The sequence below is a fragment of the Leptodactylus fuscus genome, chromosome 4 (assembly GCF_031893055.1).
Source record: "Leptodactylus fuscus isolate aLepFus1 chromosome 4, aLepFus1.hap2, whole genome shotgun sequence".
Lineage (NCBI taxonomy): Eukaryota > Metazoa > Chordata > Amphibia > Anura > Leptodactylidae > Leptodactylus > Leptodactylus fuscus.
The window spans coordinates 145,274,372-145,296,116 of NC_134268.1; the positions used below are offsets into that span (position 1 = coordinate 145,274,372).

General features: G+C 40.8%; 1 protein-coding gene across 1 annotated transcript in view; it reads right to left on the reverse strand.

Moving 5' to 3' along the window:
* The window catches only part of DPY19L1 (dpy-19 like C-mannosyltransferase 1), a 139,051-nt gene that overhangs the window by 40,233 nt on the left and 77,073 nt on the right, over positions 1–21,745 (reverse strand). Inside the window, exons 12-15 of the mRNA XM_075271215.1 lie at positions 12,299–12,385; positions 10,940–10,996; positions 9,090–9,170; positions 386–487 (exon numbers count right to left, since the gene is read on the reverse strand). Of these exons, the coding sequence (XP_075127316.1) occupies positions 386–487; positions 9,090–9,170; positions 10,940–10,996; positions 12,299–12,385 (327 nt within the window). The remainder of the gene's footprint in view (positions 1–385; positions 488–9,089; positions 9,171–10,939; positions 10,997–12,298; positions 12,386–21,745) is intronic.

Consider the following 21,745-nt stretch of genomic DNA (forward strand, 5'->3'; position numbering starts at 1 on the left):
GGACAAGAAGTTGATTTCTCTATTAATTTCTATGAGGCTCACATGAAAGCTTCCATAGTTAAGAATAGAGACACTGTCCACACGTAAGATAGTTTACAATTAACATATAGTACCCAGATCTAATGGGCCATAAATAACATTTTTTGTGGCATTTTTTTTTAAACCAATAATTGCAAAATAATAAAGCAACATACTCATATTCAATATATATTTTGCCAAAGTAAAATGAAATCCTCACACTTCTACATTTACCCTAAATATGGTGCAACACTGAGAAAGAACACTCTGGTTCTTATTATTCAGAAACTGTTGCGTTGTAAGGGTTGGGGTATATGTAATGTTCAAAAGGCTCAATGCTGATGACACAATAACTATGATAACATACCTCATTTTCCATAAAATCAAATTCAGGTGCACAGGTATACATCAGTGTATCAAAATCCTTGTAACTTGTAAACTTTGACTTAAGTATATTGAAGATATGTGCCTAGAAAAAAAAGGTTAAAAGGTTGTTTTACACATTTAAAAGGTACAGACGACAATGCTTGAAATAATATTCATATTAGTTTTTCTCGTCTCATTTTAGTTGAAGCATGGTGTTCTTTGAGACATACATCTAGGGGCTAGGGATGTTCCTAAAAGTGCATTTCCATTACTGTGATTATTAACTATCCATTAAGGGGGTTATCTTTCTAAAGTAAGCCCATCCCTTATTATAGTAGTTTGGATACGGTATATCCATGCTCCTCTGTTGGATTCCTCCAGCCCCATGACGCTGTAGCTCGGGGCAGCGCAGCATGTCAGATTCACTATTGTCAGAGTTTTTGAGCAGTGTACGGGGCTTCACATTTCTTTGAAGGAATTAAACAGAGGAGCACAGATATATCCAAACTATTTTTCCAAGACTTTGGTTCCACTATCAACTACTATACCCCTATTTCACCTGGTATGAATTTGGATAATTTGGCCGCAGCACCTTGGATTACTACAAATGTGATATGGTTGTTGTATTATACAAAACAATATAAGGTACGGACCCAGTGACAAAAGGGTTTTTTTTAATTATTCTTTGCATCTCAGTCCAAAGGTTCCACACAAGAGAGAACTTTGATTTATCTTTTTCTCTGTAGGTTCTATCTCCTATTATATTCTATTAAGGTATATAAATGTCACACAGAGATATACCTAGCTTAAGAAACATCTCTATAGACTAGCAGAGAATGGCTTTTGTACAGGAGAATTGGCCCATTCATGTATTTTACATGGTTGTTATATGAACAGTTGTTTTCCATGATCACTCATGGTTTCAGAAGCCTGACCATAAGAGATTAGCTGATCATAGATCTAGTCTAAGTTTCAAAAGGTATATACACAGACGTACTATTACTGAGCTGAGCGTTAAGGGGTTAAAGCATATCTAAACTGTACGCAGCATATATATATCATTAATTTTTGTAATATACTTTAAGGGGTTGGTCACTTTCAGACCAATCTTGAGACACAAATCATATTGTTTGTATAATAAAAAGTTGTACAAATTCCCAATATACTTTCTGTATCAATTCCTCATAGTATACTAGCTCTTTGCTTGCTGTCATTCATTCTGCTTACTCCCAGTGGCTACAAATCAGCCCATGGTCATGTGATGTATAGTTTATGGTCATGTGATGGACACACAGGTGCCCAGCTCGTCACCAGGCATATAGATGATCACTATGCTGAAAGCTACCTTTCGCCCTTATTTCCCTTTCAGTAGAAATCCTCACTAGTGACTGTGAGTACAGGAGACTGAGTGTAATGCAGAGAAGCTGAGACTGGAGGGAGGAGTGTCAGTTTCAATATTTATAGCTTAAATACTATAATGTATGGGGTTATGGTGTCATATGAATGAAATTGCAGTTCTACCTCGATTACTTCTGGAGATAGCTGGGATTGCATATGTGGTTGCGTATAATTATGCCAGTTCTCATTGTGTTTTCAACTGGAGATACCACCAGAAAAATGAGAGAGAATCTCATTCACGCCAGAACCATAGTTCTACGTTTTACAACGACCCCCACCTCCCTGCTTCAGAGTCACTCCATTAAACCCATACTTCCTTATGACCACAGTCAGAAGCAACAAAAACTTCTACTGACAACAAGGAAGGGGGGGGGGGGGGTTGGAGGGGCGACAGGATTTCACAGAAAGGAGCCAAAATCTGTTAAAGTATATTACAAAAATTACTGACGACACAAGTGCTAGCAGGAAATCAAAAATTGTTCGAAAGTTTAGGTACGCTTGAAAAGTGTGTAAACCTAGCGTCAAGTGGCATTTAGTAAGTTGCAAACCTTGGGTTTTCAACACCACAAAGAAGGCATGAGATATTTCTAACTCTCCCCCTTAGAGTTTGTGTTCCAGCTATGCTTTGATCATGCAGTTCTAGCCCCTAGAGAGCACCTGGCAGTCACTAACTGTACTGTGCACTCAGCACTCATTTAATGTAATTTCTATGGGCTCTGATATCACAGATGTAGGTCTGCCATTTATTTTCTCTCCATCTCTCTAAAGAAAAAGAGACCCTGAGATGAGCCTCCATTATTTAGGATGTTTCAGTAATTGATGGAAGTGAGAACCATCAGTGCGGATTTTCATTTTACTTGTTGCCAACTGTAAGGAAACAACTCTCTGAATTTAAGGAATTATATTTTTATTAGCCAAGTGGAGACCTTTTCACACTCAAGACATAATACAATCTTGTTATCTTATTCTTTTTGAGTGTCAACAGGTTAGAAATTTTCTTCATTCAAGATTCTCTCCTGATACCTAGTTTAGATGTGTGATATATGTAAAACAGGTTATTAACTACCTGTATATGTCAGAGGGGATTATAACAAGTAGAACTACTTTATTGCTTATAAGGGAAAATTCATTCACAGACCTTGATATATACAATTGAAATGACTGAAAATTAATGAATGGCAGTGATTTTGTGTCAAGGTGTCTACAAAACGAAGCTGGCAATGTCACTCAATAACATGACTTATGTATTTGTATTCAAGTTAATACTAAACAATTACTTTCATATAAATGTAAAAAGAAATGATAAGGCATTTGAAATATTAGATAAGAAACAGAAAAAGGAGTGAAACAAAGTTTGCATACATTTTAAGCCAGTATCTGGACTAAAATTTAAAATAGTACACGTCTGTTTTTGTGCCAAAATTATGCAACATTTACACACCCCACAGGGTTTAAGAAGAGGGGAATGAGACCTCCTGCAGCCGTACAAATCCTATCCTATCCTACTAATATTATAAATGTGAATTTATGTTCACATACTACATTAAACTGCTCTTGGCAGCAGTGTATCTCAGGTTCTTATAAAGCAAGGTCTGTTATCTCTCTATGTAAACACTCAGCTAACCCTCAGTCCATTCTGTACATTCATTTGCATATTATCTGATCAGCTCCAGGCAACCTGCTGACACACTGGATGGGAAAACACCTTTAATCCAAATTGGTAGCTTGCTCATTTTAAACATGTCGGGAAAAAGAAAATCTAAATTGTAACAAAATTCTAAAACAACGAGAGCTATGAAGGTAGCCAGAAGTCAACAGAGTTCTCCTCAAGCGTTCGAGTGAGCTGCTGAGATGTTGGAACAATCACGGGCACAGCGTGAGGAACGAGTTCAGCGGCAGGCCAGGTTGACAGCTGCCAAAACGCCAGAGCAGGCATCCCAGCCAGCTGCTGAGATGCCAGAACAAAAAGAGACACAACATGAGGAACAAGTTCAGCAGAAGGATAGCTTTAGAGCTGCCGAAACGCCAGAGCTGGTGAACCATTGTCGGTAGCAATTTGCTAAATATAGGCGGATTATCGACACTACCAACACGCAGAAAAAGTTGCGGGCAGAGGCTAATTGATTAAAATTTACACCAGAAACTAGTGTAAATTATAGCTAAAATCTATGCCAGCACCTAGCTTCAGGCACACGGAGGGCAGGCAATGTGTCTAATTCACTAGGATGCTTGAGCCCTTAATAAATTAGGTGCATCTTACTCTGGTAAAAGAGAAATCAAGACTGGCATTGCCAATATTTTTTTTCATTCTTCCACCCATTTTCCCATTTTCTCAGTACATCAAATGAAACATTAAATATTACTATGAAATACAAGTTGTCCTGAAGAAAATAAGCCCTCTAAAGGTTCAGTGAACTGAGAAATCAAATAAATAGTTATGGCTTTTGAAAAGAAGGGATTAAAACTGAATGCAAAAATAAAAAATGGCTGCAGCAGGAAGGGGTTGAAATAAAACAAAACAAAACAAAAAAACAACCCAAAATGTTTAGAACACTAGAATGTAATAGAAAGGACTAATACTTTACACAGGTCAACCAGACATGCAATGATTGTGAATGGATGTGCCTAGGGGCATTCATTCCTGATCAATCATTATTATTATTATTTGTTTATATAGCACCATTAATTCCATGGTGCTGTACATTTGTGAAGAGGACAACATTAAATAACACAAAGTAAAACACGAGTACAATAAGCATAAAACTAACAAGAAGACTAACCTGATACCAGCAGGAAAAATTTACAAGGAAAAGTAGGTGGAGACAGTAGGTGAGGATAACAGTCATTTAAAGAGGACCTTTCATGGTTTGGGGCACAGGCAGTTTTATATACTGCTGGAAAGCTGACACTGCGCTGAATTCAGCACACTGTCGGCTTTCCCGGTCTGTGTCCCGGGTAAAGAGCTATCGGTCCTGGTACCGTAGTGCTTTACAGTCAGAAGGGTGTTCCTGACAGTCTGTCAGGAACGTCTTTCTCCACAGCCCCCTCCCTCTGTTCACAGTGCTCGTCCATAGACGAGTATTATCAGGAGGGGAGGGGGCGTTCCTCCCCGCTCACACTGTACAGCGCTATAGGTGCTGCTGTGAAGAAGGACATTCCTGACAGACTGTCAGGAATGCCCTTCTGATTGTGAAGAGCTATGGTATCGGCACTGCTAGCTCTTCACCTGGGGCACAGATTGTGAAAGCCGATAGTGTGTTAAATACAGTGCACTGTCGGCTTTCCAGCAGTATATAGAACTGCCTGTGCCCCGGACCATGAAAGGTCCTCTTTAAATGGTGGCATAGTGGCAAGCAGGGTTAAATTGTGCTGTATACTATGCTAAAGAGGTTAATCTTCAGGTTACATGTAAAAGTTGCAATTATGGGGGACAGTCTTATGTATAAAGGTAATGAGTTCCAGAGTACAGGAGATGCACATGGGAAAATCTTGGAGGCAACTGTTCAAAAAGCAAATGAGAGCTAAGTGAAGAAGGTGGCGTTGTGCAGACTGGAGATTACATGTGGAGAGGGAACATGAAATTAGCTCAAAGGTGTATTGAGACGACAGGTTGTGGATGACTGTGTATGTCATGACTAGTATCTTGAAGTGAATTAGTAGTGCAATGTGTAGTCAATGGCAGTCAATGTGTAGTCAATGGCAGGGGAAGAACAGACAAAGAATGGGTATACCGAGCAAACCACTTTTACCCACCTTTGGTAATTAGACAAAGGTAGTAGTCAGTTCAAGAGTTGCTGGATGGAAAGAATGGAGGTACTCAGCTGCAGCAAAAACATCCAACACCCCATCGGAGTGATGGAGTGAAGTAGGAGACCGGAGGATGAAAGAATTACTGCGCTACCCCATGAGTCTTCAAACAAACACGCACTTTTATTGGGATTTCTAAAACACTAGAAATGCCAATAAAAGTGCGTGTTTGTTTGAAGACTCATGGGGTAGCGCAGTAATTTTTTCATCCTCCGGTCTCCTACTGGCAGGGGAAGAAGTACCGCTAAGGTAACATGCACTGAAATATGGCCGCAGCATCTATGGTATTTCCACATGTATAGTGCCTCGCCCCTTCCTGGACATCGTGTTAGGTATGCCAATATCTGTTTTCGGCAACCCGGGTTCTGATCAATGATCCCAGCAGTGCCTGCACTGCATACCAGGTTGATTTTGCCGATGCAAGAGAAAGACAACTTATGAGTTTACACAGGCTGAATTTCTGTATTCAATGCAATTACATGTATATTGCAGTGTATACTACCGAAGTAGTGATTAGAAGAATGGCCAAAGCCAAGAAAAGGAATTCTATGTGCTACTCAGTTCATCTACAACAAAAAGCTGCATTTCCCCAAGGCCTCAGCCTTATAATATCAGAAAGGATGATTAAAGTTTGATGCCAACATGTGGTAAATTATTTTTATGAAGTAATTTGGGTAGTATGACTATCTATATTTCAAAGTATGAAAACTGCAATTTTTTCGCAAAATTTTCACCAAATTTCCTATTTTTTTCATAATTAAACATAAAACATATTGACCAAATTTTTTAGTATTGGTGATGTACTGTTTCCATAAACAGGGAAATGGAACGTCACTAGAAAATCGGAAAAGGTGCCTGGGGTGCTCACATGACCGTCCCGACGATCTAGACGAATATAGCTTTTCGGTATAGTAAGTAATTTAGAAGGTAGGCTGGGGGCGGTGGGTAGTTTAGATTAGAAAGATCAGTTTATTTCGGACAACCCCTTTAAAGCATTTCAAAGTTATTACCATATATGACCACTTACAACACGTCCGATCTGGAAAAATGAGGCCATGTCCTTAAGGTGGTTTTAGGCTGTGTCATCCAGATTCCAAAAATTATCTGCAAATAGATCCGCAGCAGTGGATACTCACTGTTCCCTTTTGCAGCGTTTGCTTGGTGAACCTTGTATCACTATTATTTACATACAGTGAATGCATGGACAAACAAGATATCCCATGACTCATCTGCCTGTTCTCACTCTGTGTTTGCTACTCATAGTGTGTATATGTGTATGGGAGGAGGTTGAGTGAGCTTGCAAACAAAACATCACAGCAGCATGTGACCTCAAAGGTAGGTGTGATTTATTACCTGTGATTTCATAGAGTGGATAAGGGAGGGGTACACAGAATGAGGGCAGGCAGGAGAATCATGGGAAATGTAGTTTGTCCCCATACTCACTGCATTTAAATAACAGTGATACAAGAAGCAGCAAGTAAAATAAAGCCAAAGGTTGTACAAGGGATCAGTGAGTATTTAGCACAGCTGTGGAGGTCTTTGCAGATAATTTTTGTAAGCTAGATAAGCTTTTAAAGGGCTTAATAACTAGGCTAGAGGTGGATTAAATGGGTGGTGGAGTTAAGGATGGTTTGGAGGGGAGGAAAACCGTTGGGAGGCCATAGAAAAGGATGTTGCATTAGTCTAGTTGGGAGATGATAAGGGCATGGACTACAATTTTTTTGTAGATGCTGGGGTGAGGAAAGAGCAGATACAAGAGATGTTTTTGAGGTATGGACAGCAACAGATAGTAAGAGTTCGGATGTATGACTTGAAAGACAGGGCATCGGACTTACAATTAACTGTGACTGCTAAAGTCAGGTAGGGGTGCTAAGTGAGATGGGGAAAACTTGATGAATTTTGGTTTATCCAGAGTGAGTGTTAGGTCATGGATGTACAAGATGGAGGCTACAGCTGACAGATACTCTGGAACTCTGGATAGCAGAGCGGTAAGGTCTGGGCCAGAGAGATTTATTTGAGGGTCATGAGCAGTGATGTTAAAGGACATGAAATGTTATGAGCTACACCCAAGGTATAGATGTAGAAAAGTAGGGGTCCTAGGACAGAGTCTTGTGGGACACAGATCAGAGTGAATGCAAAAGATGAGGCAGGAGAGCGCTTGTCCAAATAAACGGAATCTTTATTCCAAAATGATGCACACATAACGCATTTGTGTGTTTGTGTACTGAGAAAGGGCAAGTCCCTAAATGTGTTATGTTTGTACCATTTTGGAATAAAGACTCCATTTATTTCGACCAGAGCTCTCCTGCATCATCTTTTGCATCCAATCGGATTAACCTGAAGTGTACCCTTCACTATGTTTTTGAGGCCAGCATCTGCTTCCTGATGTCCATCTGGCAATGATTCCTACATGCTTAAAGAGTGGTTGTGAGCTTATCACAACCAGGAAAGGTGAGTGGTCAACCAGCAGTACCTTGTTCTAATTTCAATTTGCCTTACACTATTAGCGTTCTGTGCTGTCTTTTTTCTTTTCTTGGCATTGTGGGGCAGAGAGAGAGGGTGAATGGTGGACAGCAGAAGTACGACTGGGTGAGGTATAGAGTTAAAGAGGCAAGAGGACAGGTCTAGAAGAACAGAGCAGTGTTGGTTGGCTTTGGCTATAATGGTTAAATACAAGATTTGAACAACACATCGAAACAGCTGTCCTTGGCTGAGAGACTGTACCTGGTATAATCCCAACATCATTGCAAACAAAGGCCTCTGAGAAGGTCGGCATGATGTTTAAGGTAGCGCCCTCTATTGGTTTTTTTTGCTGAGACTCTGTCTTCCTAATTACATCATGGAAGATAGACTTGCACATTCTCAGTGAGCGCCCTCTATTGGTGTGCATTCTTGAGGCACTGGCTTCCTAATTACATCATGGAAGTCAGATTTGCATATTCTTCCCATGTTCCTTTGCACAGTGGAGCGCTCATGGCTTAATAAGACTCCACACACCTAAATGGTGGTTCTCTCCCTATGGAGTGACGATATCCCCCCAAGCTTTGACTAAGGCAGTTTCAGTGGAGTGATGGGGTTAGAAGCCAGATCCAGCAACTGAGATGTGCTACAAGCTTCCCGCTCCCTGAAAGTTTTTATGTGTTATTGATGGAATAAAGTTGAAGATTTTACTGTTATTGGTAAGTGCCACAGCACTGTTTTCTATCTTCTAATAGTATATGTGAGTGAGGGCATTTAATCAAGAAGATTTTTCATGTGTGGTACCACACATGAGCTGTAGCAGCTATAATTTATTTTGAAATAATAAGGCAATTAAGATATCTAAAAAAAACCAAAAAACTGTGAATGTTATAAATTTAAGAGAAAAGGGTGTCACAAAACAAACCAGACTAATATATTGCACTTAACTGTCTAACCACATGAAATGTGCCTGACTGATGGTAGAATACATTTAGTGACAGTTTGAGCTTAAAAAATATCCCAAGTATCAGCATACTTACATCATCTCTAACACCAAGTATTGTTGATGTCAGTGCTTTCAATGCCACCGTCCCCAGTATCCAAACTAGCACCTGTAGTATCTGAAAATATAAAATATAAGCAAAACGTGTTTGGAAATCTAGAGTATTTATAAGGAAACACATGGGGTTTTGGGAAACATTGCCTGCAACGTCTCTTTGAAAAGTAGTCAACATCAAGAGAATTACAAGATAATATTTCAGCATGACTATTATAATATAACAACAGGAATTTGGCATAAAAATATTACAATAATTCTCTTGTACAATAGTCATGGTTTATTCATTAAGCTTCTGTGCCCAAATGTAAAATTTGTACCGAGCCTTTCAACTATAATGCATTGTTTGAGTCTGTGGAATGCAACATTAGTATACATATTAATATTTAGAATACATTACATGGATTATGCTAGGTTCACATCTGTTTTGTAATGTCTGATCTTCTGTTCTATGATCAGAGTAGAAAACCATAATTGCCAGTGCGCTTACTGACTTTAAATGGGGTTCATTGGGCTCCATCTTGGTGTGTCTTTTTACTGAAAAAAGTACTGTACGCTGACATTTTTTTCTTAAAAAATGTGATGGAATCTGCAATGAAAGCTCTGAATGGAGCCTCCAATACTGTATTGAAAGTTCAATATTATTGTGAGTGTTTCTGAAAATCCACAGAAAAGCACAAATACTGTGTAACGGTTACAAATTTATCAAATCTTTACAATCTTTATTACCAATATGAAGAAATTAAATATTTGTATAAATAATTTTTTTTATGCCTCTCTTTTCTCTACCTTCCTGTTATAAATGTGAGAAATAATTTTGGATGAGGACAGATTCTTACCATTGGTATGTCATTTAATAAAAGCAAGGGCTGCACATGGATGCCATGGACATGTGATAATGAGCCACCGGGTACACGGGCCGTGCTTCCAAGGCTCCTTTCATATTCATATTTAAACAGTAAACTACCATAAATGTTCAATGATTTAGAATCCAATGGTCCAGAAATCACATTTCACACAAACAGTCCTGTGCGAGAATAATGTGGAAATGAAATGACAGGTGACTAGGGCTTGTAGCTATTTAGATAAGACCTGTTCTGAGGTGTCGTAGCCCAAAGATATCTACTATATCAAACTGGGGCCACTTTGCTCCTCTGGGTGTTTGTAGCCAATGTAAAAAAAAAAAATAGATCTGCTACGGAGAACCTGGACAACACAGTATAGAAATGTTTGTGCTTCTTTGAATGTATGTATGTTGTGTAAGCCCTCAGCACAAAAATTACAGAAATCTTATAGTACTAATTCTCTGCATTTTTTGAAAATAAAACAAACTGATTATACAAGTATGCTTAAGTATCTCCCCTAATAGGGATATTCTCCCAGAATATGCCATAAACGTCTGTTATATGTGGGTTCCATAACCCCCATATGCACCGCGCGCTCCATTCGCTTCAATGGGAATTTGAAAATGCCCCAAATGGGAATACCCTATTAAAGATCAAAAGGCTTAAAGAAGCACAGGTTTACTAAGAGGTTATGTGCTCGCCTCCAGAAATGCACACAGTGGGGGAATTTATTAAGACTGACTCTGGAAATGCCAGGCTCAATTCATTCCGCACTCACACAAAATTTGCCTCAATTTTTAAGTGGCCCTAATAACTCTGGTACATCTTGCCTATTCAATGGCTGGAGTAAATTTCATATATAACTTACACCAGTTTTCTCATGTGAAAACACAAAGGCTCATTTTGAGACAAGGAAGTAAAACAATCCTTTAAAATCTTTCTTTAAAAATCTCAAATATAATGAATGGCACAATAGAAAATTACATACCCAACCTAGTAACGTCATCAGTTCAAGCTTAAAGAAATCTTTCATCCTTGCAATAACCTGTGAAATAATGTATAAATAAATCACATTAATTTAATAAACCAAATAGCTACAATTTTTGACTTCTGTCCATTTAAAGTGGATTTGTCAGGTCTACTATGCTTCCCTGCCACGAAATCTTGCCTTTAGTTCAGCATCTCACCAATGTATCCTTTCTCTAAGACAGAGTAGTATAGTAGACGTGACCAACCACCTATAAGAATGCTTCAAATTAATAAACAACAACTCTCCTCCTTCTTCATTCACAGATTGTGAGTTTACAAAAGACTTATCTCTTTATTTATTTCATACACAGATCTCTATGGAGAGGGAAGGAGATAGGAGGGGGCTGATAAATGATTTATTGCCTAGTTCTGTGCAGTGACTCTTATGTTGAAAGATAGGGATGTAGTGTAGCACCTGACTCTCAGAAGATTATAGGTCTTCACTTTTGAGATATTACTCTAATGGGGATGTCCTAAATGGATAACCTCTCCTGCTTATATGCTTGGGATCTCCCTCTGTAATAAAAGAGTGTCTCCTTTTCTGCTAGACCCGTTTATCAATAGACTTGATTAGAGATGAGCGAGTAGTGTTCGATCGAGTAGGTGTTCGATCGAATACTACGGTATTCGAAATACTCGTACTCGATCAAACACTACTAGCTGTTCGAAGTTTAAAGGTTCGATGCGTTGATTGGCAGAATGCTATACATTCTGCCAATCAACGCTGGTTCTTCTCTTACCTTTAGAAGTCTACTCCGTGCAGCGTCCCCGCGGCGTCTTCCGGCTGGAATTCACGTTGCCTAGGCATCCGGCCTAGGCAGAGCCGACTGCGCATGCGCGGGCATGCCCTCGCATGCGCAGTCGGCTCTGCTCAGGCGTCGGGCCGGGCAGAGCCGACCACGCATGCGCAGTCGGCTCTGCCTAGGCCCCGATGCCTAGGCAGAGTGAATTCCAGCCGGAAGCCGCGGGGGCACTGCGCCGGGAGAAGACTTCAAGGAGAATCCAGCCCGACCGTCACTCGTGGACTTGGTAAGTGTAATTTTATGGAATTTTGCCACCCCTGAAACAAGCATTTCCCCCCCATAGAATATAATGGGGCTCGAAATCCATTCGAACAGTGTGCGGCTGTTTGAATCGGATTTTGAACCTCGGACATTTTAGTGTTCGCTCATCTCTAGACTTGATGAATAAGTTGCACAATGAAATCAGTCACGCTCTTTAGTATGGCTCACTATTGTTAATGCTCCAGTTAGCATGAACAAACTTCATATATCATTTTAATACAGTATATGAAAATCTACTTACACAAAATACTTACACAAATAACTACAAGTGAAGATGCATAATAAGACGTCAAGAGCATGGAATTTCCAAACATCAATATGAAGCAAAGTCCCAGGGAAACCTAAAGAAACCAGAAAATATTGTTTAAAAAAAAAAAAAAAAAAGAAAAAAAAATATTTGCATAGCTGTGCTAAATCCAATTATCTTAATGCCTGATTTGACTGTTAATGACTTGTATGGAATAGAATACATGCAAAGCTTGTCTGATGTTTTGGATTCATATGCTAAAACAGTGTTTGTTTTTTTGAAAGTTTGAGTGTAATTGCCTTACCTTTATTTTAGTATGATCAACTTGAGCAACTACTGAAATTGAACTGTAACTCTACTAATCCTAGAGAAAAATTTGTCTAGCAGTCACTTCATTTTCCCCATTTTAATCTGCGTATGTATTCTTGTAATACAATGAAGCAGAGTCTCTTTAGAGAATCTAAGCTTCAGTGTGCCCAGAACTTGTGCAGTGAAGCAGAGTGTATGTCCTCAGCTTCACTGACCTGAAGAACTGTGCAAGCACCCGGAACATCAGAGAAGAGTCCAATAAGACTCATTGGATTCATATCTAGTATAAGTCTCTGCTCCTCCTGCAAACTACGATCAACAGTTTCTTCACTGAAGTCAGTAGTTAGGTGGTAGGACAAGAAAGCCTGAATAAAATATATCTGACCCCACATCTCCGCTTCACTGAGCTATTCTAGTTTCTTTGTGCAAAAACATGAATGCTGAAATTACGATTGAGAATTGCCCATGAGTTTGACCAAAATTAACATTTTACTTTTAGGCATAATTTACCCTCCTAACTTGACATTTATTTCTTTGCTCATTCTTTGCTTAGAAGCGCTCATCATGGTACTCATGGTGGCAGTCCTATTAGTGAACTGACAACTCTCCGTGAATGACTATGCATACAAAGATAGCCATCACTCACTATGACTAGATGAATAACTAAGAATAGAATGAGCAAAGAGATAAATTATAAAATGACAAGTTATACCAAATCTTTTCCCACAAAGCTATGTCAATCTGTTGATCTCCTCCTGCTCAATAACATGCTTCAGATTAGACTATATTATCATGGTGACAGGTTCAACATGTTCACACTAAATTATAGACACAGCGAGTTAAGCGCCTGTCCTTCTAACAGTACAGAGTCTAAAGAGCATATCAGACACCAAAAATAACAACACTGATTGCTCAGGAATAGTGGGCGAGAGAAAAATAAAATTGATACGTGCCGGAACCAGTGGAACAATAGCAATTAAATTATGTAAACTACTGGACTTGTTAGAGGTGGTGAAAGGTCCGCTTTAAATGGATATTCCCATTTTGGACATTTATGGCTTTCCCACAAGATATACCACAAATGTCCCATAGATGTGGGACATTTATAGGATCTCTCCCACCTCGTGACAAGTGAATGCAGGCAGCAGGGAGACTAAATCTTGGAAATCCCCTGCAAATGAATGAAGAGGGGTGTGTATGTGCAGCACAGCCTCTATTGAGTGCAGCTGAAAGCCTTCTTGAAATAGATGTGGGTCGTGCATCTATATACACTCACCGGCCACTTTATTAGGTACACCTGTCCAACTGCTCGTTAACACTTAATTTCTAATCAGCCAATCACATGGCGGCAACTCAGTGCATTTAGGCATGTAGACATGGTCAAGATAATCTCCGGCAGTTCAAACCGAGCATCAGTATGGGGAAGAAAGGTGATTTGAGTGCCTTTGAACGTGGCATGGTTGTTGGTGCCAGAAGGGCTGGTCTGAGTATTTCAGAAACTGCTGATCTACTGGGATTTTCACGCACAACCATCTCTAGGGTTTACAGAGAATGGTCCAAAAAAGAAAAAACATCCAGTGAGCGGCAGTTCTGTGGGCGGAAATGCGTTGTTGATGCCAGAGGTCAGAGGAGAATGGCCAGACTGGTTCAAGCTGATAGAAAGGCAACAGTGACTCAAATAGCCACCCGTTACAACCAAGGTAGCCAGAAGAGCATCTCTGAATGCACAGTACGTCGAACTTTGAGGCAGATGGGCTACAGCAGCAGAAGACCACACCGGGTGCCACTCCTTTCAGCTAAGAACAGGAAACTGAGGCTACAATTTGCACAAGTTCATCGAAATTGGACAATTGAAGATTGGAAAAACGTTGCCTGGTCTGATGAGTCTCGATTTCTGCTGCGACATTCGGATGGTAGGGTCAGAATTTGGCGTCAACAACATGAAAGCATGGATCCATCCTGCCTTGTATCAACTGTTCAGGCTGGTGGTGGTGGTGTCATGGTGTGGGGAATATTTTCTTGGCACTCTTTGGGCCCCTTGGTACCAATTGAGCATCGTTGCAACGCCAAAGCCTACCTGAGTATTGTTGCTGACCATGTCCATCCCTTTATGACCACAATGTACCCAACATCTGATGGCTACTTTCAGCAGGATAATGCGCCATGTCATAAAGCTGGAATCATCTCAGACTGGTTTCTTGAACATGACAATGAGTTCACTGTACTCCAATGGCCTCCACAGTCACCAGATCTCAATCCAATAGAGCATCTTTGGGATGTGGTGGAACGGGAGATTCGCATCATGGATGTGCAGCCGACAAATCTGCGGCAACTGTGTGATGCCATCATGTCAATATGGACCAAAATCTCTGAGGAATGCTTCCAGCACCTTGTTGAATCTATGCCACGAAGAATTGAGGCAGTTCTGAAGGCAAAAGGGGGTCCAACCCGTTACTAGCATGGTGTACCTAATAAAGTGGCCGGTGAGTGTAATATTTATGTGATAACCTGAGGACACTCCAGAAATGTTCCAAATAGAAGAACTCCTTTAATTCATAATCTACTAATATATAGCAGCCACTTTTTTTTAAAAAAAACAATATAAACAAAGTAGAAACCTTAACCTAAAATACAAAAAAATCTATTTCTTATAGGATAAGATAATCGAAACTTTGTAATCTAACATCATTATTAGTTAGCCATTAAAAAAGGTATCAACTACTGAAGACTTTCAAGTTTTTTTTTTTTCTTTATAAAAATAATAATAGGAATCCATAACAGCTAAGGAAGAAAAGAAAGAAATAAGACTTCAGGATCATTTATTTTTCTGTGCAGAGTGATCTTCGCTTGGTCTGATGTAGATTATGTAGCCTGACTGCGGTTGGGAGGAAGGACCTCCGATAGCGCTCTCTCACACACTTGGGGTAAAGCAGTCGGTCACTTATAGTGATACCAAGTGCTGTCAAGGTCTCATACATGGGGTGGGATTTATTCTCCTGCATGGAACTCACCACGGACAGTGTCCTTCTGTCACTCACCTCAATGATGGCATCATCCACCCCAGTGCCCGACTGATAGGAAAACTGGAGGGGGTACAGAGCAGAACACACTAGAGGGCGTAGATGTGTCAGGACCAGTCTCTATAGGACCTTCATCAGGTGGGATGTCAGTACTACAGGTCAGTAGCCGTTGAAGTCCATCGAGTTGTTTCTTTGGAACTGGTACCACACAAGATGTTTTCCACAGTTGAGGTACCACTCCCAGCTTTAGACTGATACTGTACATGTGCGTAATAACACCACACAGCTGGTCTCCGCACATTTTAAGAACTCTTGTGTTTATCCCATCGGGTCCTCTGGCCTTGTCTGCTTTAATCCTCTTGATTTCTCTGCACACTTGAGACTCAGTGAGGATCAGATAGCCAGATGACAATTGACTGCAAGTCGATGAGGGTGGGATCTTGGTGTGTAAGGGGGGTGGAGGAAGGGGGTTGACTGACATCCTGGTGAAGGCAAAGTTGGGGCGGAGTCGAATCTGTTCAAGAATAGATTATGCCCATTAAGCCACTTCCTGCCTCCTATCTGGAGATCTGCCTTCTGCTTGTGGTCAGATGTTGCCTTAAGGCTATTCCACACTTTGGTGACCCTTCCTTGTCCCATCTGTAGTTCCATCTCCCGCCTGTAGTTGGCTTTCTCCTCTCTGATCAGCTTTCTCAACTGTTTTTGCACCTCCCCCAGGCCATTTTTGTCACCAGATCTAAAGACTCTTTTTTTTCCTTGAGAAGAGCTTTAATCTCAGAGTTGATCCATGTTTTGTTATTGGAGAGACACCTCACATTTCTAGTTGCTGCCATGCTGTCCACACAGAAATTAATGTAGTCCATTATGCAGTGTGTAAGTCCCTCAATGTCACCCGGAAACGAGTCTTGCAACACTTACCAAGTTGTTGTATTAAAAACAGTCCCTCAGAGTCTTGACACATTCCCCTGACCAAATTATCACAAACCCTTTTTAGGTTACCTTTATTTTACTACATTTTTCTACTCCAAATACCAAGTAGAATGCTAGGGCATCAGAAAGCTTACCAGATATTTCAATTGCTATTACCCCTTATTTAAGAAGGTGGAATAAAGGGATTTTGCATGAAGAAATAAAGCTTAGCAGCATATACTGTGAACTGGATAAGTATTACTACTAATACATAACTGGGATGTCACAGACGCTACTCTACTCCACAGCATAGAGTATAGCGGAGTAAATCATGTGACTAAGAGTTGGAGCACCAGCAGGGAAGGGAGAGGATAGAGACCTCCAGCCTCCTCCACTGCAATCTGCAAAGGTAATTGTTGGGGCTCCAGGGGACCTGGATATATATAGTGAATAAAGTTCATCCATTGCAAGGAAATCACTCGTAAGCTTTACTTCTTCCCACATAACTCTAAGGCTGAGAAACCCATGTGGAAGAATAGATGCTATTTTTGAGCCAAGAGTTATGGGACAAATTTAAGAAGCACTTATACTTATCCCTTCTGCTAAATTCACTCATGGGTTTCCCTCACAAAAACTACAGCAAAATCTACAAACAAAAAAACCCCCACAAAAAACAAAAAGCAGTTTTTCAGCAATGTTGGATGGCTAAAGACTCATGTTGCAAAAACACAGAATTTTTGCCGCTGCAGAAAAAAAGTGCTGCGGTTTACAGTACCTGCAAAGTGAATGAGATTCTGGCTAATCCACACACTTCCTTATAGGTTTGAGAAAGAAAATGCACAGCAAAAAAACTCAGCATAAACACAATGAAAAACGCTGCAGAAAAAAAACAAATGCATTTCACTATGTGGGGCCTGACGCTAGGTTCACACTAGCGCCCGGAGTCCGTTCTGAGCTTTCAGTCTTCTGCATGCAGAAGACTGAAAGCTGTCAGACCGGGTCCGGTCGTGAGCGGTAGTGAGCGTTTTATGCTCTCCGCAGCGAAACCGTTTTTTTTAAAACCGGACACAGAGTACTGCATGTTCGACTTTAAAAAACTGGTTTCGTTGGCGGAGAGCCAACGAGAGACAAGTAATCAAAGGTGAGTATAAGGGATGTTGAGCTGTATGCTTACAATAACGGATATCAGAAAGGACTACTGTTTGTATGTACAGCTCAACATCCCTTATACTCACCTTTGATTACTTGTCATTACGTATATAAACATATTATTTATAGAAGGTTGCCATTTTTATATGGTTTAATGACAGATTATTTACACTCTATGGTAGTTCAGGGGTTGAATCATTTTATAGCAGCCATTTGTTAATTACATTCAATTCTTGAATCGATCCATTCATGAGTAGGCTCTCTGCATGACTGCCGTTATGCAAACTAATTACGCGTCCAGTATGTTGAATGAGAAGCGGAGTGCTTTGCATAAGAGTATAGGATTTGCGAGTTCTTCAGTGCGCATGCGCGAGTATTGAAGTAGAAGTATGATTTCAGACACTGTGCAGTCTGTTCCCTCTACACGCATGCGCATATGATGTGCTTACACAGTTGCGAAAGAAGCTGAGATTCGCAATGATGTGTATTCTGATGGGGAGATTTGCATCTTACCCCGGTCTTTCTTCATTGCGCATGCGCGAAGGTGTGCCAATAGTGGGTCCTATGATTGGTAGATACCACTACATGCTTGGGGCAAACTGATTGTACGGATATCGGAAAGGAGGAGGAGACTGGCCTTTAAAGGTGGATCATCTTTGTGGCGCGTTACCGCCGACATCAGTGCGGTCACTTTTGTGTGTGATATGATACTTACCCATGTAATAATTCTAACCATCGGCCCCTGATGACTCTCTGTTGAGAAGAAACGCAGCGTTGGGCAGCATTTCAGGCACACAGCCAGTTAATCAGTTTCATGTCAAACATAAGACAAACAGCAGCATGGTTTGTGACTCCCACTAAGTTCCTACGGACCTGCCAGATCCCGTTGGTGTGGCATTAGGCCAGTATCCTCGGGAGAAACGGGTGCTGTAGGGCTTTATACATATCCAGTGGGAAACGCAACTGTTTTTCCTTGCTGCCTGTTTATCTGACATGTCTATGGTTGAGGGAGATAGACTAATAGTGCTGAGGGAAAGAATATTCCTGGTATTTGCATCTAAGTTTCTTCCTCATATCCATGTTCATTTTTCTGGCTAGTCCTTCCTTTTTTCCATTATTTGCAATGGCTCAAATATATGGGATCTTCCTATAATTTGTGCATGTGACCTAAGACAAGATCCGCTGGTGTTTGTGAAGGATACATTTTTACAAACATATTGTCTTTTTAAATATATTTAATAAAAGTTTTATATTTATCTTCTAGCTAGTTCAGTCAGTAAACCCTCACTGACTAGCGATCCTGCCCACTAATAACCCCTCTCAACCTCCCCGGTTAACCTATTCCCCCACTGCTCGAAGACAGGAAGAGGGTGAGGAGCCACTCCTTGGGCACAGGAAGGCTTCGTAGGTATTGAAGGGTATAGAGGAGGGGGGAGAGTGATGGTGACGTTCCATTTTGGAAGCAATGAAATGGAATGTCACCGGATTATCAGTGATCTGGGTGATTATAGATTTTTTTTTAATTGATATAAGTTAGAAGTTAGGTGGGGGGAGGGAGTTTAGTTTAGGGGTTAATTATCAGTTTATCCTGGACAACACCTTTAATGTTTGTATAAATTTGTGCAATTTTCCAATATACTTTCTGTATCAATTCCTCAGTTTTCTAGATCTCTGCTGTCATTCTTTTTACTTACTTTCAGTTGCCCAGAGCTCGTTCTTGTCCCAGAACAGTCATCAGATATCTGCTTGGTAACAAGCTGTGCACCTGTGTGTCCATCACTCGACCATAGACCATATATTACATGCCAGTGGACTGATTTTTATCTACTGGAAATAAGCAGAATGAGTGACAGCAAGCAGAGATCTATAAAACCATGAGGAATTGATACAGAAAGTATATTGGAAAACTGTAGAACTTTTCATTATACAAGCAATATCATTTGTATGAAACTGGACACCCCCTTTAAAGCACAGGTTCTCTGCTAGATATTAAACAGTAGTTCACAGTGCTTGTGACATTTGAAATTGGTTTGGCATTGCGAAGAATAAATACAGCATTCAGTCTACTGTGGCTCAAAACCCGCTGAATGTGAATGAGAATGTTAAGCTAATCAATAAAGTAAATTTGGTTTGAACACGTAAGATTCTTGCATTGCTGAATGAAATGAAATATTATGGCAATTTAGATGCATTGTCACTTCAAAGAAATGTGCACGGAAAGGCGAGAAAATCTGGAGAGGAAAACTACAGAAATCAATACTCACATACCACGTATTGTGGTGGGCTTTAATTAGACACCATTTAAATTAAGTAGGTGACATGATGAGGAGAATAAAAAAAAAAAATCACTACACACAAAACTAAGTCACGGCACGGTGGGACTAGATTTAGTTCCACTTCAATCAGTTCAAAACCATTATGGTGGATTGACTACATTTCACCTGCTCCTTTTCATGATCTCCTCTCTATGACTAGTCTCTATTCTAGGTTTCAGTAATTCTTTACTATTTTTGGCTGCATTCACACTGAGTAACGCTAGCGTTTTTTGTGCTTATTTTTGCACATAGCGCCGCGTTAACGCCGCGTATACGCCGCGTTTGCGCCGGTCAACGCCACCGCAAAATAGCGCGGCGCTAACACGGCGCTATGTGCAAAAATAAGCAAAAAAAAAAGCCAGCGTTACTCAGTGTGAATGCAGCCTCTCATGACACCCGTGATTTTAGGTATTTCTTTCACAAATGTCCTCCTATATATTTCTCCCCATTTCCAGGTGGTGCTCAGGACCCGACCATGTTATCACATCAAAGGAGAGATGGCCTATTAATCTGCTATTTCCATGAAGCATGATTCATGCTTTAAAAAGGACCTTTCACCATTTTTCCCAAAGGCAGTTCTATATACTGCCGGAAAGCTGACAGTGCGCTGAGTTCAGCGCACTGTCGGCTTTCCCGATCTGTGCCCGGTGTGAAGAGCTTACGGTCCGGTACCGTAGCTCTTCTATGGTCAGAAGGGCGTTTCTGACCATTAACCAGGAACGTCCTTTTGCCTCGCGGCGCCTATCGCGCTGTGCAGTGGAGCGGGGAGGAACACCCCCTCCCTCTGCTCACACAGCTCGTCCATAGACGAGTATTATCAGGAGAGGGAGGGGGCGTTCCTCCCTGCTCCACAGCACAGCGCGATAGGCGCCGCAAGGCAGAAGGACGTTTCTGGCTAATGGTGAGAAACGCCCTTCTGACCAAAGAAGAGCTACGGTACCGGACCGTAAGCTCTTCACACTGAGCACAGATCGGGAAAGCCGACAGTGCGCTGAACTCAGCGCACTGTCAGATTTCCGGCAGTATATAGAACTGCCTTTGGGAAAAATGGTGAAAGGTCCTCTTTAACCAGAATTTAAAAAACAAAATAAAAAACACTTGACCAATGGCAAGCAATAAGAGGAGGCCGATCACGGTACGTGGACAAACATACTAAGTCTCTGTTAGAAACGGTAGTTGTCAAACTGAGGAAATAGCTGAGCCAGGCTAGCAGTTGCCATGAGGCCCAAACCGCCTCACAGTAGCTACCTTTCCTCTTGGCTTTTATTCATGTGGCCTAGTGGATAGTGAAATGAGAAGTGTCTGGTGCATCTGAGCCCTCACTACAACTAGGCAAAGAGGAGCGGAGAAAAGAATGGTCATTACAAGGCCTTGCTGGAAAGCAGCCAACTTGCTGCATCTGGAGTCTGTCAGACCTTTATTGCTCAATGTCATTGGCTTTCTCAGTTTGGGGTAAATTCTCACATAAATATCTTTTTTGTACTTCAAATTGTTGTGTTTTCTCCTGTACCTAAAGTCCTTTGGCAATATGTGGTAAAACCAAAACTGCACCCAATGCACTCGCGCAGAGCTGTACAGCACAGTGAGGTACTACACCATGTAGTAAGGGCAACTCAGAAGAGACACAGCTGTGGGGCATTTAAAAACCACACAGATATGCAAGTCCAGAGCCTTTCAAAGTGATTGACTGTTGATAATGGGCATGTGGATAAACCTATTGATCAATAGTAATAATCAATTTGAAAACCATGC